The 20,849-nt window shown below is 47.3% G+C and overlaps 1 protein-coding gene across 4 annotated transcripts in view; it reads right to left on the bottom strand.

Moving 5' to 3' along the window:
- Positions 1–20,849, bottom strand: part of Thrb (thyroid hormone receptor beta) — a 337,372-nt gene that overhangs the window by 80,325 nt on the left and 236,198 nt on the right. For all 4 annotated transcript variants that reach the window (XM_052190378.1, XM_052190377.1, XM_052190380.1 and 1 more), the window contains exon 3: positions 14,874–14,937. In XM_052190378.1, coding sequence (XP_052046338.1) covers positions 14,874–14,895 — 22 coding nt within the window. In that variant the 5' untranslated portion in view covers positions 14,896–14,937. The remainder of the gene's footprint in view (positions 1–14,873; positions 14,938–20,849) is intronic.

Here is a 20,849-nt window from a genome sequence, read left to right as displayed (position 1 = left end):
ACACAATAATACTGGGAGACTTGAACACCTCACTCAGCAATACACAGATCATGGAAACACAAACTAAACAGAGACACAGTGAAACTAACAGAAGTTATAGACCAAATGGACTTAACAGATATGTATGGAACATTTCATCCTAAATCAAAATATACCTTTTTCTCAGCACTTCATGGTAACTTCTCAAAAATTGACCCTATACTTGGTCACAAAACAGGCTTCAACAAGAAGATTGAAATCCCACACACCCTATCAGATCACCAAGGCCTAAGGCTCGATTTAAATTCCAACAACAACAATGGAAAACACGCATACACATGGAAGCTGAACAACACTCTACTCAGTAGTACCTTGGTCAAGGAAGAAATAAAGAAACTAAAGCCGTTTTAGAATTTAATGAAAATGAAGGCACACCATACCCAAACTTATGGGACACAATGAAAGCGGTGCTAAGAGGAAAACTCATATCTCTGAGTGCCTCAAAAAAGAAACTGGAGAGAGCACACACTACCAGCTTAACAGCTCACCTGAAAACTCTAGAACAAAAAGAAGCAAATTCACCTTTTCAAAAAGAGGAGTAGGAGGCAGGAAATAATCAATGTCAGGGCTGAAATCATCCAAGTAGACACACAGAGAACTGCATGAAGAATCAACAAAACCAGGAGCTGGTTCTTGAATGAGAGGAGCAAGTACAGGACAGGGGAAGGAGCATCTCAGGAGAGGAACTGACCAGCTAACATGTTGATGGACTTATCAGTGGCCAGGGCCTATCCTCCTGCCAAGTTGTGTTTTGTCCCCTTGGCCTTTATTTGTGGCACATGAAAAACTCTTGGGAAGATTTGGGACTTGATAGGGTCAGGAAGCAAAATAAACCTTCTTAATCTTGAAAAATGTGGACTTCAACTGGACGTCTGTTAGTGAACCAAGCTTGACACGGTGTGCTTGGACAAGAGTGAACCCAGCAGAGACAAGCCACCCTCCCTGAAGTCAGGTTAGCCAAACTCGGCCTGCCAGAATGTCCTGAACTCTGCTGGGTAAGCACCACACAGAGACGGCTCTGAAGAAAATCTGGCATAGAAAAGAAGGCATTGTGGAACCCGACTGTGGAAACAGAAGGCCAGCAGTAGAGACTCTCAGAAACTTTAGTCATAGGAATTCAAGGTATTTTTGGCACAGATATCATCCAGTTTTTTCAGAATTCATGCACAGCCTTCAAGGATCAGGCCTGGGAAGCGGGGCCAGAAGACCTATGTCTCAAGTTACTGGAATCCTTTTCGTCTTGGACTGAGGAGTGGGCTGTTTTGAAGATCCCTGCTGTGTCTCAAACAAGAGCTGCATGTTTCCATACTTTCTTAGCAGGTTCTTTCCCTTGACCTGTACACACAGGTGGGGCAAGATGAGGGTGTGTACCAGCAGACACTGTGAGGATGTGTGCCACTGGTCCCTGGTGCTCCCTGCTTCCCAACCATGGTACTGCGCACAGCATTCCATGTTTACCTCATCAATACAGAGCTTGGTGACCTACTTTTCATCAATACAGAGCTCGGTGACCTACTTTTCATCAATACAGAGCTCGGTGACCTACTTTTCCCACAGGAAGGAGCTGGGCATTTAAAAGGCAAGTGACTTGCCCAAGGTCACAGCTGGACCCTGGGTAGATGCCTGGTCAGGCTTGTGCGCTTCGATGCCCTGTTGCTTTAGGGGAAAGCAAGATTTGGGGGCATGTAAAGATGACTGGTTCGGGGAAGACAAAAGGCAGGGTGGTATAGACTTTTCCTGGGTGAAGACATGGTGTCCCTGTTATCTGCTTCCTCGCCTGCCATGCCATTCTGTTTTTAATATAAAAAAATAAAGAGAGGGGAGAGAGAGCAAGAGAGAGAGAGAGAGAGAGAGAGAGAGAGAGAGAGAGAGAGAGAGAGAGAGAGAGAGAGAGAGAGAGAGAGAGAGAAGAGAAAACAAGAGTGAATTGAGATGACTACCAAGCAAACAAAATGAATATAAAGGCTATCTATCCTATTGGGCGTCACAGGAAACAGAGAAGTGGAGGCCAGGAGAAGGGGCGAGGCTCTCCCAGATGTGAGGCTCTCCCAGGCTGGGAGGCAGCTAGGTTGTCAACCTTCTCGCATGCCTTTCCTGACTTTTTGGCCAGTAGGATGGTAGACATCTTCTAGGAAGCCACTGAGCATCTCTGAAAACCTTCTTCCTGGTTTGTCAAGGAGAGATGAGGCAGGCAGGCAGGCACTGAGCCCACTCAGTGGAGGACACCCACTCCCACGTTTCTCTGACACTGAAGGAGTATTTGTTTGTATCTGGAATCATTATATTTTAACTTTGCAATTTAAAACCCTTGTAGGCATAATAAACATTCTTGCCCTGTAGATCCAGACAATAGAGACACTTGAAATGCTCTCTACGTTGCCTGTCTATCTCATGGGTACATTGGTAATAACATTCTAGCCAGGATTTCTAGGGCTAAACCTATATTCTTAGCATAGGACTGAAAAGGAAGAGACTTATACAGCTGTAAGGCAGGCAGTGGCCCAGGTGTGTTGTCCACACAGTGTGCTCTTGTCTGGCTCTTTGACTCTTGTGTTAATTTTGCACTTTTCCATAGGAGATTTCATAGAGCAGGTGCTTAATCCATGTTTATGGATGGATGAAGTAGGTTTCCAACAGAAGTCTAAGATGCACCCTACCCGTCCTCCTATCGGAAAATAAAGTGAAGTGATGAGGTCAAGCCACAAGGCTAATAATCATAAAGACACACTTGTGACTACAACCCAGACACAGTTATGATTGCTTCCTTAGGATCTTCACAACCCTTGTCCTGTCTAGGAATGTTGATTTTTTGCCTGGGAAGGGTCGAACAACCTGGGACTAAGGCCTTTGAAACCTATGTAATACTACTGTTCCTTGCATGGTCACTTGAGACACAGACTCATAATCAAAATTCATATGCTCCACACTTTTGTGGTATAGCTCAACTATATTTCCCAGCCTCCCTTGCAGTGAGATATGAGTGAGGACTCAATTTCAGCCAATAGAATGGACAGGATTATTGCTCCTTTTATGTTTTCTTCATTTTCTGTCACTCTTCTTCTTTTGTGGAAACATTTGAAGCTGGAGAAGTAGATGGGGTTGAAGAAGGATGGAGCCTCCAAACGATGGTGACAAGTGTTGCCTCCAAACAAGGGTAACAAGTGTCAGCTGCCATCCAAGTACACACAGCACTGACAGCCTTAGCATCAGGAATTCAATTCTGCTTTATAAAGTCACTGAGATTTGGGAGGAAGCTTAGGTACTGTAGCATAAAGTATCATTTCATGAACAGAGGGGAGCAGACTCCAGAAAGCCCTGGGTCTACTGTATCTCTAAGCATTGCTGAAATCCAGCTGGGTCAAAAAGAGTCTTCATGTACAAGACTCTTGAAGGCTCCCACAATCGTCAGTGCAGGACACTCCTGTGAGTTACAGCATGCTCACACTCATGGTCTTAGATTCCCCACGTGTCACCTAGGTGTACAGACTGCAGAGTCTCCAAGCCTTCTGTCGTCATGTGCTCAGAGACTGTGACCTCTGCCCACGGAAGCCCAGAGGTAGGGCCATCCTCACCCATGTTTATATACTGCACAGTGTCTTGGATGCCAGTGTTAAATTGAATTAAGTGTTTTTATTAAAAGACACAAGGAATTTGATAATGTTTTAGTTTAGATCAATGATTTCTTTTAATTAATTTTATTTATGTATATGTGCCTTATGAGTTTATATATACCACATGTGTACACATCTCCATGGACTGGCATTAAAGGCAGTTGTGGTTGCTGGGAACTCAGTATAGGTCCTGTGTAAGAGTAGTCGGTGTTCTTAACCCCTGAGGCATTTTCCAGCCTCTGCCAATCGTTTGCTGATCTAACTTTTGGTATGGCATCAAACAGGTGGAGCTCATCATGAATATTTTCATTCTGCTTTTATTTTATTTTATTCTTTTATTAATATTCATTTTTATAGACTCGTCTTGATTTTACAATAATGCTAAAAGACTTGCCAAAAGGCAATGGTGGCATAACTCGGATCTTGATAACTTTATTAATATTCTATTTAGATAAATTGTATAGGAAGCTTTTAGTTGAGAAATCTGAGATTTAAGAATATTTAAATTTGATTATTCAAATGGGTTTAATTGAGATCTATAAAAACACTGCTGGAGGAAAGAAACATTGAAAAATTTCAAAGCTTAGAAGGGCTCAAGGGAAATGATACAAGGATATGAGGCAGACTGGCCATGCCTACCAAGAGTCCTATGTCCCCTGACCTTTAATAAAGGCATGGAAAACTCTCACCTAGGTCCAGCGTGACACTGGTAACTTCATCTTGAACATCAAATGGCAAGATTCATCTTTAAATGTGTTTGGTTACTAAAAATAAGCTAATGAATTCTGTTAACAAATGTTTTTAGATATGTTTAGAAACACAGAGTCCAGAAGAGTGTGAAGGGCATAAAGAAATAATAAAAATTGGTTGACAGAAAAATATCAGGAACCACAATCTGATCCTGTGCGAATAAAATCGAATGGAGTTAGTGACTTTATCAAACAGTCCCCTGAGCACTTCTTGTTGCCTCTTTCTGCACGATGTAATCACGCTCACTCAGTTTACATCCTGGGGAGTACTGAGCAGCCAGCACAGGTCTGAGGTGGGTACCTATGATCTGACCACATTCGAACCCATGCCTAATGTGAAGCACCAGCAACAGCAATGGCAGTTTGCACTGGATGATGCTGACGCAAGGAAGATGTAGCATCAAACTCCCCTTACCTGGAACCCATCCTGGTTGTTATCGCCTCAGAAAGATATAAAGATCGACTAGAGCACTTTTGGATATCTCTCAATTTTTAGAGAGAAAAAAAAAAGCTTCAATCTTTCCAGAAAATCCTTGCAGGATAGCTTAACCAGGGGCTAAATCTGAATTGTAGGGATGAGTTGCAGACATTTAAGCTTCTCTACCAAACAAGTTTCTTAAAAGCACAAGTGCCTCCCACATCTGTTCTCATAACTGTAGAGCAGGACTTCTGACGGGCTCTTTCTATGCCTGCCGTGGACCAGGTCCTCCGGAACAGCAGCCTGGGTGGAGACTCCTGTGTGTCTCACTCTCTCACCAGACCTGGAGGAAAGCTCAGTGTTTTTAAAAGCTCTTCAAATGGATTAAATGTACAGCCTAAGCCAAACCTGTGTGTGCTGTGCTCCACAAAACTTGTTCTCTTGCGGCCTTAAAACAAAACAATAGCAACAAGCCTCTTCCCGAAACATCAAACACCATTGCAACTAGAAAGAATCTACTAGAAGCATGGAGGAACAACCTGACCTCTTACTAAGTCACAGAAACTATGTAAGGCGGGCAAAGTTTCCTTCCGAGGTCACTGTTCCTACCACAAGAAAGGCTTCCATCCATGGTCGATCATTTCCCAAAATGAGAGCTGAGCTTGAAGAGGCCAGGACTAGATGGCTGTTCAGGTAAGAGACAGTGCACGCTGATCAGACTCCTGTTCACCCTGGCTTCCAGTCATGGTGAGAGTCACAGCACACTCTCAGCTAGCTGCCTCTGCTTACATGAGAATTTGTAACCCATGGCTGGGATGATGAGTGACAGCTTAGAGGGGGTTTGGTGTAGATTTGATAATATAGCTTGATGGTGAAGATTAAGAATTCCAATTAAGAGCAAATAATGGAAAGGGAACAAGAGAATGCCATCATTCATTAGACTTGTTTAACTTAGTTTCCCAAAGATTGGAAAGGGATCATCCAAAAAGTCAGTAGTCCACTGCAGTAACCTCGGAAGAACCACCCCACCACGCCTGCCTTAGTTGGCCAACTGTGTAAATCACGAGACTTAGAGAAAACCCTCTCAGTTCAGTTCCAGCATCAGGACCGGGGCACATGTACACGCCACATGTTTGTGGACGTGAAGGTCCACAGTGGCCTCCTTTCTACAGCACAGCCAGGCTCCAGAGAGATAATGTCACCAGAGCTAAGCCTTTAAAAAAACAAGCAAAAGACGATAAACAGGTGCCTGGTGCTGTACATGGGACTGGTGGCAGGTGGTAGTGACATGGAAAAATAGTTCTTGGCTCACTGCAAACTAAAGAAAATAGTGAACTCATTATGCATACAATTCTTGTTGGGGAAGATTATATTGAATTTTTTTGAAGGAGCTTAACCTATGTATGTGTACTTCAGTAGCATCTGAGAAAACCTAGCAGAGGGCATATCCTATCTTAATAGAACCTTATTGGGTTATGGTATTTTTTTTTTTTATGTCTGTTAGCAGAAACCAAGTAGAGGGACCCTGGACAGCTATTGCTTAGAGCAGATGAGGCTGAGATGGGTTGATTGGAATGGTGATAGTGGGGATGATGGGATATTGTCAGTGAAGCAGTGATGGTAACACAGGTTACAGCAGGATGTCAGTGGGGCAGTGATGGTAACACAGGTTACAGCAGGATGTCAGTGGGGCAGTGATGGTAACACAGGTTACAGCAGGATGTCAGTGGGGCAGTGATGGTAACACAGGTTACAGCAGGATGTCAGTGGGGCAGTGATGGTAACACAGGTTACAGCAGGATGTCAGTGGGGCAGTGATGGTAACACGGGTTACAGCAGGATGTCAGTGGGGCAGTGATGGTAACACAGGTTACAGCAGGATGTCAGTGGGGCAGTGATGGTAACACAGGTTACAGCAGGATGTCAGTGGGGCAGTGATGGTAACACAGGTTACAGCAGGATGTCAGTGGGCAGTGATGGTAACACAGGTTACAGCGGGATGTCAGTGGGGCAGTGATGGTAACACAGGTTACAGCGGGATGTCAGTGGGGCAGTGATGGTAACACAGGTTACAGCAGGATGTCAGTGGGGCAGTGATGGTAACACGGGTTACAGCGGGATGTCAGTGGGGCAGTGATGGTAACACAGGTTACAGCGGGATGTCAGTGGGGCAGTGATGGTAACACGGGTTACAGCAGGATGTCAGTGGGGCAGTGATGGTAACACCGGTTACAGCAGGATGTCAGTGGGGCAGTGATGGTAACACCGGTTACAGCAGGATGTCAGTGGGGCAGTGATGGTAACACGGGTTACAGCAGGATGCCAGTGGGGCAGTGATGGTAAAACAGGTTATAGCAGGATGTCAGTGGGGCAGTGATGGTAACACAGGTTACAGCGGGATGTCAGTGGGGCAGTGATGGTAACACGGGTTACAGCAGGATGTCAGTGAAGCAGTGATGGTAACACAGGTTACAGCGGGATGTCAGTGGGGCAGTGATGGTAACACGGGTTACAGCAGGATGTCAGTGGGGCAGTTATGGTAACACGCGTTACAGCAGGATGTCAGTGAAGCAGTGATGGTAACACAGGTTACAGCAGGATGTCAGTGGGGCAGTGATGGTAACACGGGTTACAGCAGGATGTCAGTGGGGCAGTGATGGTAACACGGGTTACAGCAGGATGTCAGTGAAGCAGTGATGGTAACACAGGTTACAGCGGGATGTCAGTGGGGCAGTGATGGTAACACAGGTTACAGCAGGATGTCAGTGGGGCAGTGATGGTAACACCGGTTACAGCAGGATGTCAGTGGGGCAGTGATGGTAACACGGGTTACAGCAGGATGCCAGTGGGGCAGTGATGGTAACACAGGTTATAGCAGGATGCCAGTGGGGCAGTGATGGTAACACAGGTTACAGCGGGATGTCAGTGGGGCAGTGATGGTAACACGGGTTACAGCAGGATGTCAGTGAAGCAGTGATGGTAACACAGGTTACAGCGGGATGTCAGTGGGGCAGTGATGGTAACACGGGTTACAGCAGGATGTCAGTGGGGCAGTGATGGTAACACGGGTTACAGCAGGATGTCAGTGAAGCAGTGATGGTAACACAGGTTACAGCGGGATGTCAGTGGGGCAGTGATGGTAACACCGGTTACAGCAGGATGTCAGTGGGGCAGTGATGGTAACACGGGTTACAGCGGGATGTCAGTGGGGCAGTGATGGTAACACGGGTTACAGCAGGATGTCAGTGGGGCAGTGATGGTAACACGGGTTACAGCAGGATGTCAGTGGGGCAGTGATGGTAACACAGGTTACAGTGGGATGTCAGTGGGGCAGTGATGGTAACACGGGTTACAGCGGGATGTCAGTGGGGCAGTGATGGTAACACGGGTTACAGCAGGATGTCAGTGGGGCAGTGATGGTAACACGGGTTACAGCAGGATGTCAGTGGGGCAGTGATGGTAACACAGGTTACAGTGGGATGTCAGTGGGGCAGTGATGGTAACACGGGTTACAGCGGGATGTCAGTGGGGCAGTGATGGTAACACGGGTTACAGCGGGATGTCAGTAGGGCAGTGATGGTAACACAGGTTACAGCAGGATGTCAGTGAAGCAGTGATGGTAACACAGGTTACAGCAGGATGTCAGTGGGGCAGTGATGGTAACACGGGTTACAGCGGGATGTCAGTGGGGCAGTGATGGTAACACGGGTTACAGCAGGATGTCAGTGGGGCAGTGATGGTAACACGGGTTACAGCAGGATGTCAGTGAAGCAGTGATGGTAACACAGGTTACAGCAGGATGTCAGTGGGGCAGTGATGGTAACACGGGTTACAGCGGGATGTCAGTGGGGCAGTGATGGTAACACGGGTTACAGCAGGATGTCAGTGGGGCAGTGATGGTAACACGGGTTACAGCAGGATGTCAGTGGGGCAGTGATGGTAACACAGGTTACAGCAGGATGTCAGTGGGGCAGTGATGGTAACACAGGTTACAGCGGGATGTCAGTGGGGCAGTGATGGTAACACCGGTTACAGCAGGATGTCACGGGGCAGTGATGGTAACACCGGTTACAGCAGGATGTCACGGGGCAGTGATGGTAACACGGGTTACAGCGGGATGTCAGTGGGGCAGTGATGGTAACACAGGTTACAGCAGGATGTCAGTGGGGCAGTGATGGTAACACGGGTTACAGCAGGATGTCAGTGGGGCAGTGATGCTAACACGGGGTTAAGGGAGAGAGAGCTGGAGGCAGAATGGGCTATGGGAGAGTTAGGAAAAAGCCAAACACTAAAAGCATAGATTAAGGAAGATTCAGTAGGTATTACGGATGATATATATATTTTCCTTATACATATATACGTATACATACATATACATATACTAACTTAAGCACACACATATAGGTATGTGTGTGTGTGTGTAGATCAGATTTGGAGATTTGAAAAGAGGTTCTTGCTGGTCTGACTGGAAATGGAAATTTCATACCCGGTTTCTTTCAGAAAGTCCTGACCCTTCTACAGTTTCTGCAAGGAAGTTAAGAGAGGAAGGAAGGGAAGGGACAGGCAGGTGATGAGAGTACAGGGGCCAGGTCCTTGCTTAGACTGAAAAAGTCCATAGCCTCCAACTTATTTTTTATTAGATATATTCTTTATTTACATTTCAAATGTTGTCCCCTTTCCTCGTCCTCCCTCCCAAAAATCCCCTAACCCATTCCCCCTCCATGCTCACCAACCCACCCACTCCTGCTTCCCTGTCCTGGCATCCCCTATACTGGGGAATCTAGTCTTCTCAGGACCAAGGGCCTCTCCTCCCTTTGATGTTCAACAAGGCCATCCTCTGCTGCATATGCATCTGGAGCCATGGATACCCCCATGTGTACTCTTTGGTTGATGGCTTAGTCCCTGGGAGCTCTGGGGGTACTGGGTGGCTCAAATTGTTGTTCCTCCTATGGCGCTGCAACCCCCTTCAGCTCCTTGGGTCCTTTCTCTAGCTCCTCCATTGGGGACCTTGTGCTCAGTTCAATGATTGGCTGAGAGTGTCCCCCTCTGTATTGTCAGGCACTGTCAGAACCTCCCAGGTGAAAACTATATCAGGCTCCTGTCAGCAAGCACTTGTTGGCATCCACAATAGTGTCTGGGTTTTGTAACTGTATAGGGGATGAATCCCTAGGAGGGGCAGTCTCTGGATGGTCTTTCCCTCGGTCTCTGTTCCACATTTTATCTCTGTATCTCCTCCTGTGGGTATTTTGTTCCTCCTTCTCAAAAGGCTCAGAGTATCCATACTTTGTTCTTCCTTCTTCCTGACCTTCATTTTCTCTGTGAATTATGTCTTGGGTATTCCAGGTTTCTGGACTAATATTCACTTATCAGTGAGTGCATACCATGTGTATTCTTTTGTGATTAGGTTACCTCACTCAGGATGATTTTTTCTAGTTCCATCTATTTGCTTAAGAATTTCATAAATTCATTGTTTTTAATAGCTGAGTAGTAGTCCATTGTGTAAATGTACCACATTTTCTGTATCCATTCCTCTGTTGAGGGCCATCTGGGTTCTTTCCAGCTTCTGGCTATTTTAAATAAGGTAGCTATGAACATAATGGAGCATGTGTCCTTATTACATGCGGCAGAATCCTCTGAGTATATGTCCAGGAGAAATATAGCTGGGTCTTCTGGTAGTACAATGTCCAATTTTCGAGGAACCACTAAACTGGTCGCCATTTGCACCAGGGAGCTCTGTGGCTCCACAGCCTTGTGTGCACAGCCCACCAGGAGAGAGTGATTCCCAGCAGCACTTTCCTTTCTGAGTGCGGAGGGGAGGTTAGAGCTCAGCTTCTCTCCAATGTCTCTCTGGAGGGGCAGCCCTCCAAATAAAAGTGAAGCATTTGTTTCTGGTTTGAGGAATGGTTGATTTCATAGCTGTGTAGAAACCCTCCCTTACGTTCTGCTCCGTATTTCTCTTTTTTGTTCCTTTTATCCTCTCGTGCTGGCGGTGGCCTCAGGCCCAGGGTCTCCCTCTGCTGGCGCACACTGAAGGACTTTCTATGCTTTCTTGGTGTTTTTCCTGCTTATGGTGAAGAATGCAGAAGATGAATTGAGGTTCTGGTCTCTTCTTTAGAGTGGACACCATGTGGAGATTTTTATCCCTCTATGCCTTGCATGCAGCAGGTTGAAAATATAAAATGATAGACTTGTCCAACTTTCTTTTCCTTTGCTTTTCGAAGTGGTAAAACCCCAAAGAAGATGTTCATTTTGCTAACTTGGGGTTTATACCATGCCAGTGGGAGAGGTGTGTTAGGGCTCTGTGCTCAAAGGGAATGAAAAACGGAGTTCTCATTTCCACAGAGGAAGATTGCTGGTGCAGTGGCTTGGTCTGGGAGGCAGTGTGTGAGGTGGGGGCACATGGATCATATTTGGGGAAACTGAGTGATTGCTTTAGGTGATATCGTTAGTATAGGAATAACACAGATAATGGAAAAGGCCAAGAAACAATGGAAAATGAGTAACAAGTGCAGAAAGGAAGCTTCACGTGAGTGGCCAATAAACATGTACAAAATGCTCAACTCCAGGAGGAATAAAAACAAACAAAGCTATGTCAAAAAACTTCACACGGAGGGCAACACTCGTCCCACTGTTGCAGGCCCAGGGAATCACTGCAGCAGCCCTGTGCCGGGAACCTCAGTAATAACAATCTTAAAGGGAAACAGATGAAGAAAACAAACAAAATGCCGCTGAGGTAGAAGGAACGCACAGCCAGAGGGAAGATGTACTGGTGAAGCCATGAAACCAGGGATGTATGCTCCCCAGGAGGGCGGCCCACGAGCACCACACTGCCTGGATGCTCATCCCAGTCTCATGGAGAGAGGCTCTACACAGATGCTACGAATCTCGGCTACTGTGACCTCAGCAACAGTCAGAGTCTAGGTTCTCGGTTTGTTAAACAAGGCCACAAAGCTTTTCGATTTGCCGTTAGGAATGTTAAGTGTTCATATCTTAGGACCAATCCCCTTGGACTGTGGACCATGGCTTCACTCAAAATAAAGCTCATTACGGTGTCATAAATGTCTAGATCATTCCCTCAGATTGCCTGGAAATAGAGCTTAATGCCCAATCAATAAAATATCTTATGTAGGTATTTTCTTACCTTCCTCGTTAAGAATTATTCAGTGAGTGATATCATATAGTCCTAATTTCAGATTAGGGAACCCAATGAGATGAGGTTTTGGCAAGACCCAGCTCCAACAGCTGATGTTAACCCCAGAAAACAAACGCATTTTCATCAAATACATTCAAAATACATATATTTCACAAGCTTTGTAGCTGAGAAAGCCTCCACAGCACTGCTTTTAAACCTGTGGGTCGTGACCCCTTTGGGGGGTTGAACACACCCTTCACAGCGGTCACATATCAGATATCCCACACGCTAGATATATGCATTACTATTCCTAAAAGTAGCAAATTTATAGTTAGGAAGTAGCAGCAAAAATAATTTTATGGCTGAAGGTCACCACAACATGAGGAACCGCAATAAAGGGTAGCAGCGTTAGCAAGGCTGGGTGAGAAGCACTGGTTTGTGTGACATGCTGGCTCGCTGTTAGAAAGCAGGCTCGTCCTTCCTAACCCATTCAACACTGACTGTCTCCTCATAACAGTTAATTGATGTTCTTTAATGCTTAACAGCCATGGTACTGGTTGTATTTTCTGAAGAGAAAGAATGCATACTTGGCGTTTAAATTATGCACCTAGAGTAAGCCTGGTTCCAATGGCTTTCATCTTTACTGTGGTCTCCCTTTAGGTTAAAATGATGCTATGGCTGATGCCTGCAGTGAAGGAGAGGGAGAAAAGGAACTGCTTCATTTCACACACAATTAAAACCTCTAATGCAATGATTTTCTTATTTGAGCCCATTCACACACACAGCCTATCTGTGGAGCGGGCTCTTCTGTGAGTGCAGCTGCCTGAGTCTCTGGAGACAAAGCACATTGGAAGTTAGGCCGATCCCTCCCACTAGGAGGCAGCTCAGCCTGCAAGGTGGAGAGCTGGCTTACTCTGTCTCTGGCAGCCCTAGCTCTGCGCTGAGCCCCAGCCTCGGGTTCTGTCAACACGGAGGTGAGCTGAAGCTAGAACAAGCCTCCAGGCCTCCTGGGAGCTCTACAGAGAGGCCCAGCAAAGACAACCCATGGCCAAAACCGGCTTTCTGCCTCATTTGTAGGTGGAGTTTCACTAGAAAACAGTCAAGCCTATTTAGTAAAGTACAGTTTAAGTCTTTTCATGCTGTGGTGGCAGGATGGGGGGACCCATGATAAGACTCTAAATGGATTATAGAAGCAGAATGTCTCTTCACTGCCCTTTATAACCAGAGATCACATGAATTCTCAATCAACCAACCAACCATGCAACAATCAATCAATATTGCCAATTTTTGTTCTAGAGGCAAATGGATGAATGATTACTTATCTGCCTCCCCACAGCAAGCAAATATATTATTATCCACATTCACATTAAATGAAACTATTTCTATGTCTCAGCGTGTCTGTTCTCTGGAGTCCCTTCCTTTGGAAGCATTTTCAGGGGCAACTTATGGTGAATACAGGGCTATCGCCGTGTACCTCAGGAGACCACTCTGACTTTCTCTGACAGGAACAGCGTCCCTGTTTGCAGCGCTATGACCTGCTGTCTCTTGCCTGTGCGCTTTCACATATATCTAGAAACAGACATATATGTAGGAACAGAGACAAAGGTTGCCACTCTTTCTGCCCAGGGCTGCCTTTCAGACCCTCGGGCATGTGGAAGCTGTGACTGAGATGGAATCACGCTAATTTCCCATGGCGTGAGCATGTTTTCTGCACAGAAGTGGGTGAGACGCGTGAAGAGGAACCGGACCCTGTCGGAAGCGGAACGGATGTAGGAGTGGTGTTTTCTGATATGAAGTAAGCTGTGGAGAGCGCATGGAATTCTGGGTCCTTGTTCTTACAGGTGCGAACCTTTCGCCCAGGTGCTCTGTCTTTTGCCAAATCAAGAGTTCAAGTCCTGGTGGGTAGGGAACCAGGGTACGATGCCCTGTTGACAATGGTTTGATCACAGTTGCTCTGGGTTCTCAGGTGTATTAGATAATGGATTCTCAAAGGAACTGACTGGCCATCTGGTCCATTCTAGGTGGGGAAGTGTCATGAGCAAATACCCGAAAGCCAGGCTGTTTCCTGATGTGCAGAGGAGTGTGGGCTTCGTTGCTGCCATAGCAACTAAGAGGCCAGGCTCTGGCTTGGATCTAAGCTGGAAGGCAGAGAGCCCGGGCCATGCTCGGAGAGCACAGGGGTTGATTTTGGTCAGCAGACACATTTTGGTCCGTGAATCTTTGATAGTTCCTAAGTTAAATGTAGATATTTTAAAATTTGGGTATTTTATTTAAAAATTTAGTTTTCTAACATCTCTTTCTAAATCAAAATCTCTGGATGTCCTAACCTTTATCCCTTCTTTCCAGTGGCCATTGATAATTGAGGGCCATTAGCTTCGGAGGGAACCAGAGCATGCTGGGTCTGCTTATACTTAAACGTTTCTGTCTTTGGTGTTTGCTCAGTGCCTGGGCCTTCCTATGTGCGGGACTCAGGCGCTGGCAGCTTGTCGGGTGTCCTGGCTCTCTCTGGCCCTCCTAAGGGTTTCATAGCTTATTTACGCCAAATGTGATTTCCACATGCTGGGTTTGCATTTACTGCTGATGGGACGGGCAGTTCTCGTTGGGGAAGATATACTGACTTGTGGTCACTAAGGCTGCAGAATCATTTGTTATGTAAATCTGTAAGACTTTGAAGAATCAAGACTTAAGTGCATAGGGGTGATCCCAGGAGGACTGAACACTAGCCTCTCACTGAAATTAGCATCTCCTCTAGGTCACTGTCCTGGTAATGACATCATTTCTGAGGAAGAGAGAGTAATAATACCTAATAGCTTGGAAATAACTGCTGCTAAGATTCACAGGTCGGCTTTAGGACCCCAGTACTTCACTTTGTGTGCACACCGATGAAGACACACAATGAAAATCAAGAAAGGACACATAGATACCTGTCATACTGTTAGGAGTCATAGGTCAGTGGTCATGCTGGGTCCTCCTCTGCACTGGCATTCCCTACAAAGAGACAAAACAGCAGACATTACAACATGCACTTGACTTCTTCTTGGAGATGGCGTCTTACTATGTGGCACTGTCAGGCTTGGAACTTGTGATGTGGGCAAGGCTGGCTTCAAACTCACAGAGATCTTCCTGCTTCTGCCTCCTGAGAGCCATGATTTCATTTACTTATTAAATATATTTTATTTATTCTTCGACAACATCCTCACCTATCCCAACACACGCGCCGCCCTCCTCATGTCTGTGTCTTCTTCCTTCCTCCATCCCTGCCCCCCTTGCTTTCTTTCTTTGAAATCAAATAAGTCCAGTTAGTGCTGCCGGTTGGCATGTTGACTGATCTTGCTAGCTAGAGTTTGTGCAAGTCACCATAGCTGCAGTGGGTTCATGAGTTTAGAAGACTCCCTATCCTCCAGCACCCCTTCCCATCGTCACAGCACTCCTCCCCATCCTCCAGCACTCCTCCCCATCCTCACAGCACTCCTCCCCAGCCTCCAGCACTCCTCCCCCTCCTCCAGCACTCTTCCCCATCCTCCAGCACTCCTCCCCAGCCTCCAGCACTCCTCCCCATCCTCATAGCACTCCTCCCCAGCCTCCAGCACTCCTCCCGTCCTCCAGCACTCCTCCCCATCCTCACAGCACTCCTCCCTAGCCTCCAGCACTCCTCCCCATCCTCACAGCACTCCTCCCTAGCCTCCAGCACTCCTCCCCATCCTCATAGCACTCCTCCCCATCTTCACAGCACTCCTCCCCCTCCTCACAGCACTCCTCCCTGTCCTCCAGCACTCCTCCCCATCCTCCAGCACTCCTCCCCATCCTCCAGCACTCCTCCCCATCTTCCAGCACTCCTCCCCGTCCTCCAGCACTCCTCCCCATCTGCCAGCACTCCTCCCCGTCCTCCAGCACTCCTCCCCGTCCTCCAGCACTCCTCCCCATCTGCCAGCACTTACATTCTTTCTAAGCCCATCTGACTTAATTTGTTCTTAATGTTCCAAGGTTTATTATGTTTTTATTAACTTGAACCAAGATTGCTCACTCTAACTTAGAACTGGGGGTTGAAGGGCTCTTATGGCACACACAAGGTAGTAAAACCTTGATTTTCATCTCTGGCTTCATTCTATAATTATTCTTTTAAAACAGTGGGTTTTTTGGTTTGTTTTTAAGAGATTAGCCAAACTACGGATGGAACATTTTCCTGCAAGTGACCGAGCGGTTTGAGCATCTCCGATGCAGAACTCCTCAGTGCGCACTGCAGAGCAGCCTCAGCCTCAGCCTCAATGGAACAAGATTCAGGATGACTCGCGCTCTTAAAAACCAACCCCTCACCTGACTGTAACTCCTCTTGTCAGAGCTGCTTTCTGCCTTCCCCAGTTCATTTATGAAATCTAACGATTAAATGAAAGACTGACACTCTGGCCGGGGACGGGGCCCAGGGTCAATGGCAGACGCAGCCTGCAAGCCGGGAAAGGGTGCTGGGGGCTGCACTGGGGCGGCTGGGACCCGCGGGGCGGAGTCCTCCATGTTTCTGGAAGCATTTCCTGGGTGAGGTCTGTGTCCAGTGTAGGACAATAGCAGCGCATGTCTCTTGACTAGAGTTGCAGCCTAAGTCCTGGGCTCAAGTGTCAGCACTGCTGGGTGCTGGCCTGGCGACTTCCAAGCGCTGGCGTTTCTTTCACTGTAAAGGGAGAGGCGGGCTGAGGCCTCACTGTTTCTTCACAAGGCTGCAGCTGAGAGTTAGAGGGTGTGCAGGGATTCGTAGGTGAGATGCAGCACCCAGCTGGGCTATGTGGCCCGGGCTTGTGGTGGGAGCGGAGGCCGCCTGCAGGCAACGAAACACACGAACCACCCTCCCAATGTGGCTCTCTTTGGCTCTCCACTGTCTCCCGTTTCCTGTCAGACCGGAAGGTCTGATGGCGCGACCTGCTCCTCTTACTTTCCTCGCCCCGACACAGAGCATGTGTACAGAAATCTATGCTGAATAATGGCACAGTGAGGGGAAACTACCTGTGCCCTACGGGACACACGCCACCTGAGCCGGCACCTGAGAGAGAGGAAAGGGCTCTTACAGCTCTGCCCACACCCCTCCACTGGGCCCTCAACACTTCCTTGGTGACCTCTGGCCAACACCCTCTTTCGCACGAGTAGATTCCAACACAGTTGCCACCGGATTGACAGCTCCCAGATTCACACAATAACCCCAGTGTGGCCTAATAGATTTTTTTAAAAATCTCCTTACTGGAGTCATTAAATCCCAGTTGCAATCTTGCGACACCATCAACTTAAACGTTTCTTTATCTTCAAAATTCTGACTGACTGGACATACATTGTGCAGAAATGTAATCTGAACAGACTTAGAGCAAGAAAACATTCTTACTAAAATTCATAAAACTGGGGTCAACATCATGAACCTCATGCTAGCCCCAACCCCTGCCCCTCTAGTGCTACTGAGTACACTCTTCTTCAGTGATAGAGTGATAGTAGCTTTTGTTGTGCAGTATGAGCAACACTGTGCCATGTGGTATCATTGGATGGCATCACTGTTACTATACCATTAATGGTGCACTGTAAATTAGTACCCCAGTAGTTTAGTAGTACTTAGCATGTAGTATGGTTTGTTACTATTACCCTTCAATGAACTCTGGATTTATTTTCCCCTGTGTGTGTGTGTGTGTGTGTGTGTGTGTGTGTGTGTTAACTGAGGTAGATAGGGAATCATCGTTGATTACTCTTCTATGTTATCCATTAAGACTGAGTCTCTCAGTTGAACCCAGAGCTCATTCAATGGCCAGTACTGCTAACTTGTGTAGGAATCCCGTCTCTGCCTTTCAAGGCTGTAATTACTAACAGACCACCATGACCAATGCACCGGGTAGAGGATTTACTTAGTTATTGGGGATCTGAACTCACATCCTTACCAGTGTGCAGCAAGTGCTTAGCCACCGAGCTCTCCCCCCAACTCTGAGCTCTAGAATTTTCCGCACGACTTCAGTAGTGTGTCGTGTCTGACAACCCATCAGGTATCACTCGTCCCAGAACTTCAGTCCCACCTCATCACACGATTCCCTGGGGATGGTCTTCTCCAGAGCTGTGCATGCGTATGGAACTCAGCACTTTGTGGGGCCACAGGAAAAACAACCTAGGGTTAAATCAAGCCAACCACTGCCTGGGAGGGATGAGCACAGTGGATGCTTTTATGAGGTGGAGCACGGAGGAGGAGGTATCAGCTCTGGTGCTAGCCGGGACAGCTATGTTGATGACAGTCTGAGAACCAGCATCACTTATGGATGCCATGTTTGTCCATTCCCACTGCTCATGGGAAGCTCAAAGAAGAGTTTGCTTTCTTATCAACTTTCTCAGCAAGGCATGCCTGAAAACCTAGTAGTCAAGAGGTTGAGACAGGAGGATTTCGATGAGTTTGAGGGCAGCCTGGGCTACACAGTGCATTCTGGGCCAGAATGGTGCTGAGTAGTTTATTCAGGGCCTCGCTTTTGTAGTTCAGGGTTAGTCTTTAATGTGTAATCCTCCTTCCTCAGCCTCCCGAATGCTGGCTATTACAAGCGTGTACCACCATGCCTGGACTGTGGCTAAGAACTTTCATTTGGACCCACGGGGGTGGGGTTCATTTGCAGAGAGACAAAAGTCCTTCTGAGGCCTCAAGAACTCCAGCTCCATCGAGAGAGCATTTCCACTTCATTCTGAACCCTTGATAGGCACCCCAGAACCGGGCAGTGCGTCTGCTGCAAAGGCCGGCCATCATCTGTCCGACATTCACGTGGCTTTGGTGACTGTTTAGGCTCCATACGTTTGGTTCAATGACAACTCTCCGACAGTCCCTGTCCTGGGAATGACTGGAGACTCAGTCCCACAGGGGGCAAAGGGCTGTGGAAGGACAAAGCCTTCAGGTTCACAGCAGTCAAGTGTTTTCCCTTCAGGAATGAAGATAAGGCAACAGTGCCTGTGGTTGTAATGAAGACTCCCTTACTGTGGCTAATGGCGGATCACAAGAAGATGAGGGTGTCAGAGTCTCCCTATATTGCTCAGGTTGGCCTTGAGCTTGTGGTGGTCCCCCTGCCTCTGCCTCCTGAGTGCTAAGATGATAGGAATGCACCATTATGTTCAAGCATCTCCTTCTAGGGCTCGTCTCTGGTATATGTGAGTGTGTGTAGTGCCAACGGCTACGCAAGTGTTCCCCCACTGAGCAACAGCCCCCAGCCCCTGCTCGTCTTTGCTCTAACCTGCGCCATGTCCAATGCTGCCTCCTTCCTTTCCTTGACCATCCCTTGTTTTCCTGCTCCCTCATAGGCAATGTCACCACAGCATGTGGGAAGGAGCACGGCTGCTGCTGCTCTAACGTAACAGCCAGGGAGACTGAAGAGAGTCAGGAGACCATTTCTGTGACGGGAAAAGATCTGCTTTACCAGTTACTGTGTTACGTGTCCTGAAGCCTGTGGCAGTTGCTCCCTTTCCATGGTGGAGGGCTTTGGTAGAGTCTGATAAAAATGTTATTTCTGCTTTGAGAACTAGGTCAACAGTGTAGGAGAGACGCTCTTGGGGTCAGAGTGGGCTGTGAAACCACTGAAGCAAGCAAGCGAAGAAGGCAGTCACTCTAAGACCATCTGCTGCACGGGCTGCACCATCGCACAGATCGAAACATCAGACACTTGGTCAAATCACACAGGGATAGAGAAATCACGGACCCATCCGAGGTTCTGAGGCGGACTAGGACGACATCGCACCCACAGTGCCTCCTCCTTCCTCATCTCGACATGGGCGCTCATCTCCGATTGACCAGGCTCCTCAGCCAGCAGAGAGGTGGGCTGGACACTGACTCTAAAGGACAAGGGCTATGACTGGACACCAGTGACTCATAGGCCCCTCAGACTTCCTCTACTGCCACCTGGTGGTCAGTAGAGGCACTGTCCCTGCCAAGGCAAGGAAAACTTAGTAAATAGCAAATGTCCAGGACAGCAGTGAGGGTGAGGGTAGAGGGTGGAGGTCTGGAAACACACTCCTCCTGTTAGGAGAATTAAATGAGCCCAGAGGAACGAAAGTACCACTCAGCCCCGCCAGAAGCCTGTAATTGTGTAATTGTGGTTAGGTGACTCAAGGAGGCACAAGTGTGTAAATCATCCAACAAGAATGGACAACAAAGGGCTTGCACGGATGTGCGTGCTTTATCATTGATTTCTAAAGGTGTTTGATGGTGAAATAGCTACAAACAGCCCCACTCCTGCCCCCGCCCCAGTGCTTTGGAAGAGTAGACTGAAGTACCTGAGAGAGTTATAATCTCCAGCAAAGAAATAAACATAACTTTGTTGTTCTATCATGGACATGGTATCCACTGATCTGAATGCTGGCTCTGCTGTGCCAGAACCCACTGGGGGCACCTGTAGGTTTTAAACCCAGAGATAAAAGTAGCATCTTCTTAAGGGGGAAACAGTCTTGCTCTGAAAATTCCCTGAAGATGAAAACAAATTTATTCTCTGAATACAGTTATCTACTTCTTGAATGCAAAAGGTAAACCGAAGCAGACTGCCTCGCAATATTCCCGTGGGCAGACTTCAGACAGCATGGCTACACTTGCCTATAATCCCAGCACGCTTGGGGCCAAGAGAGGAATCCTGAATTCCAGCCTGGCTTCTAGTGGTTAGATCTCCCCATGCTCCGCCACCCCCAAAACAAAAACAAAAACAAAAACAAAAACAAAAACAAAAGCTAGCTATGATCTCAGTGGAAGAGCAGCTGTAATACGCAGAAAACCCTGGGTTCAACCCCTAGTATAATATCTTCAAAAAATATGTCTGAAATCTATAGTCTCTGCCCCTTCTTCCACAGGGCCCATGTTTGATAGTGCCTGGCGATTTGGCCATCCTCTTACCAGCAAATTTGTTGACAGGGTCTCATGTCTCGTG

This window comes from Apodemus sylvaticus, chromosome 8 (genome assembly GCF_947179515.1).
Source record: "Apodemus sylvaticus chromosome 8, mApoSyl1.1, whole genome shotgun sequence".
Lineage (NCBI taxonomy): Eukaryota > Metazoa > Chordata > Mammalia > Rodentia > Muridae > Apodemus > Apodemus sylvaticus.
The sequence above is the reverse complement of the archived record's forward strand: the minus strand, read 5'-3'. Positions and strand labels throughout refer to the sequence as shown.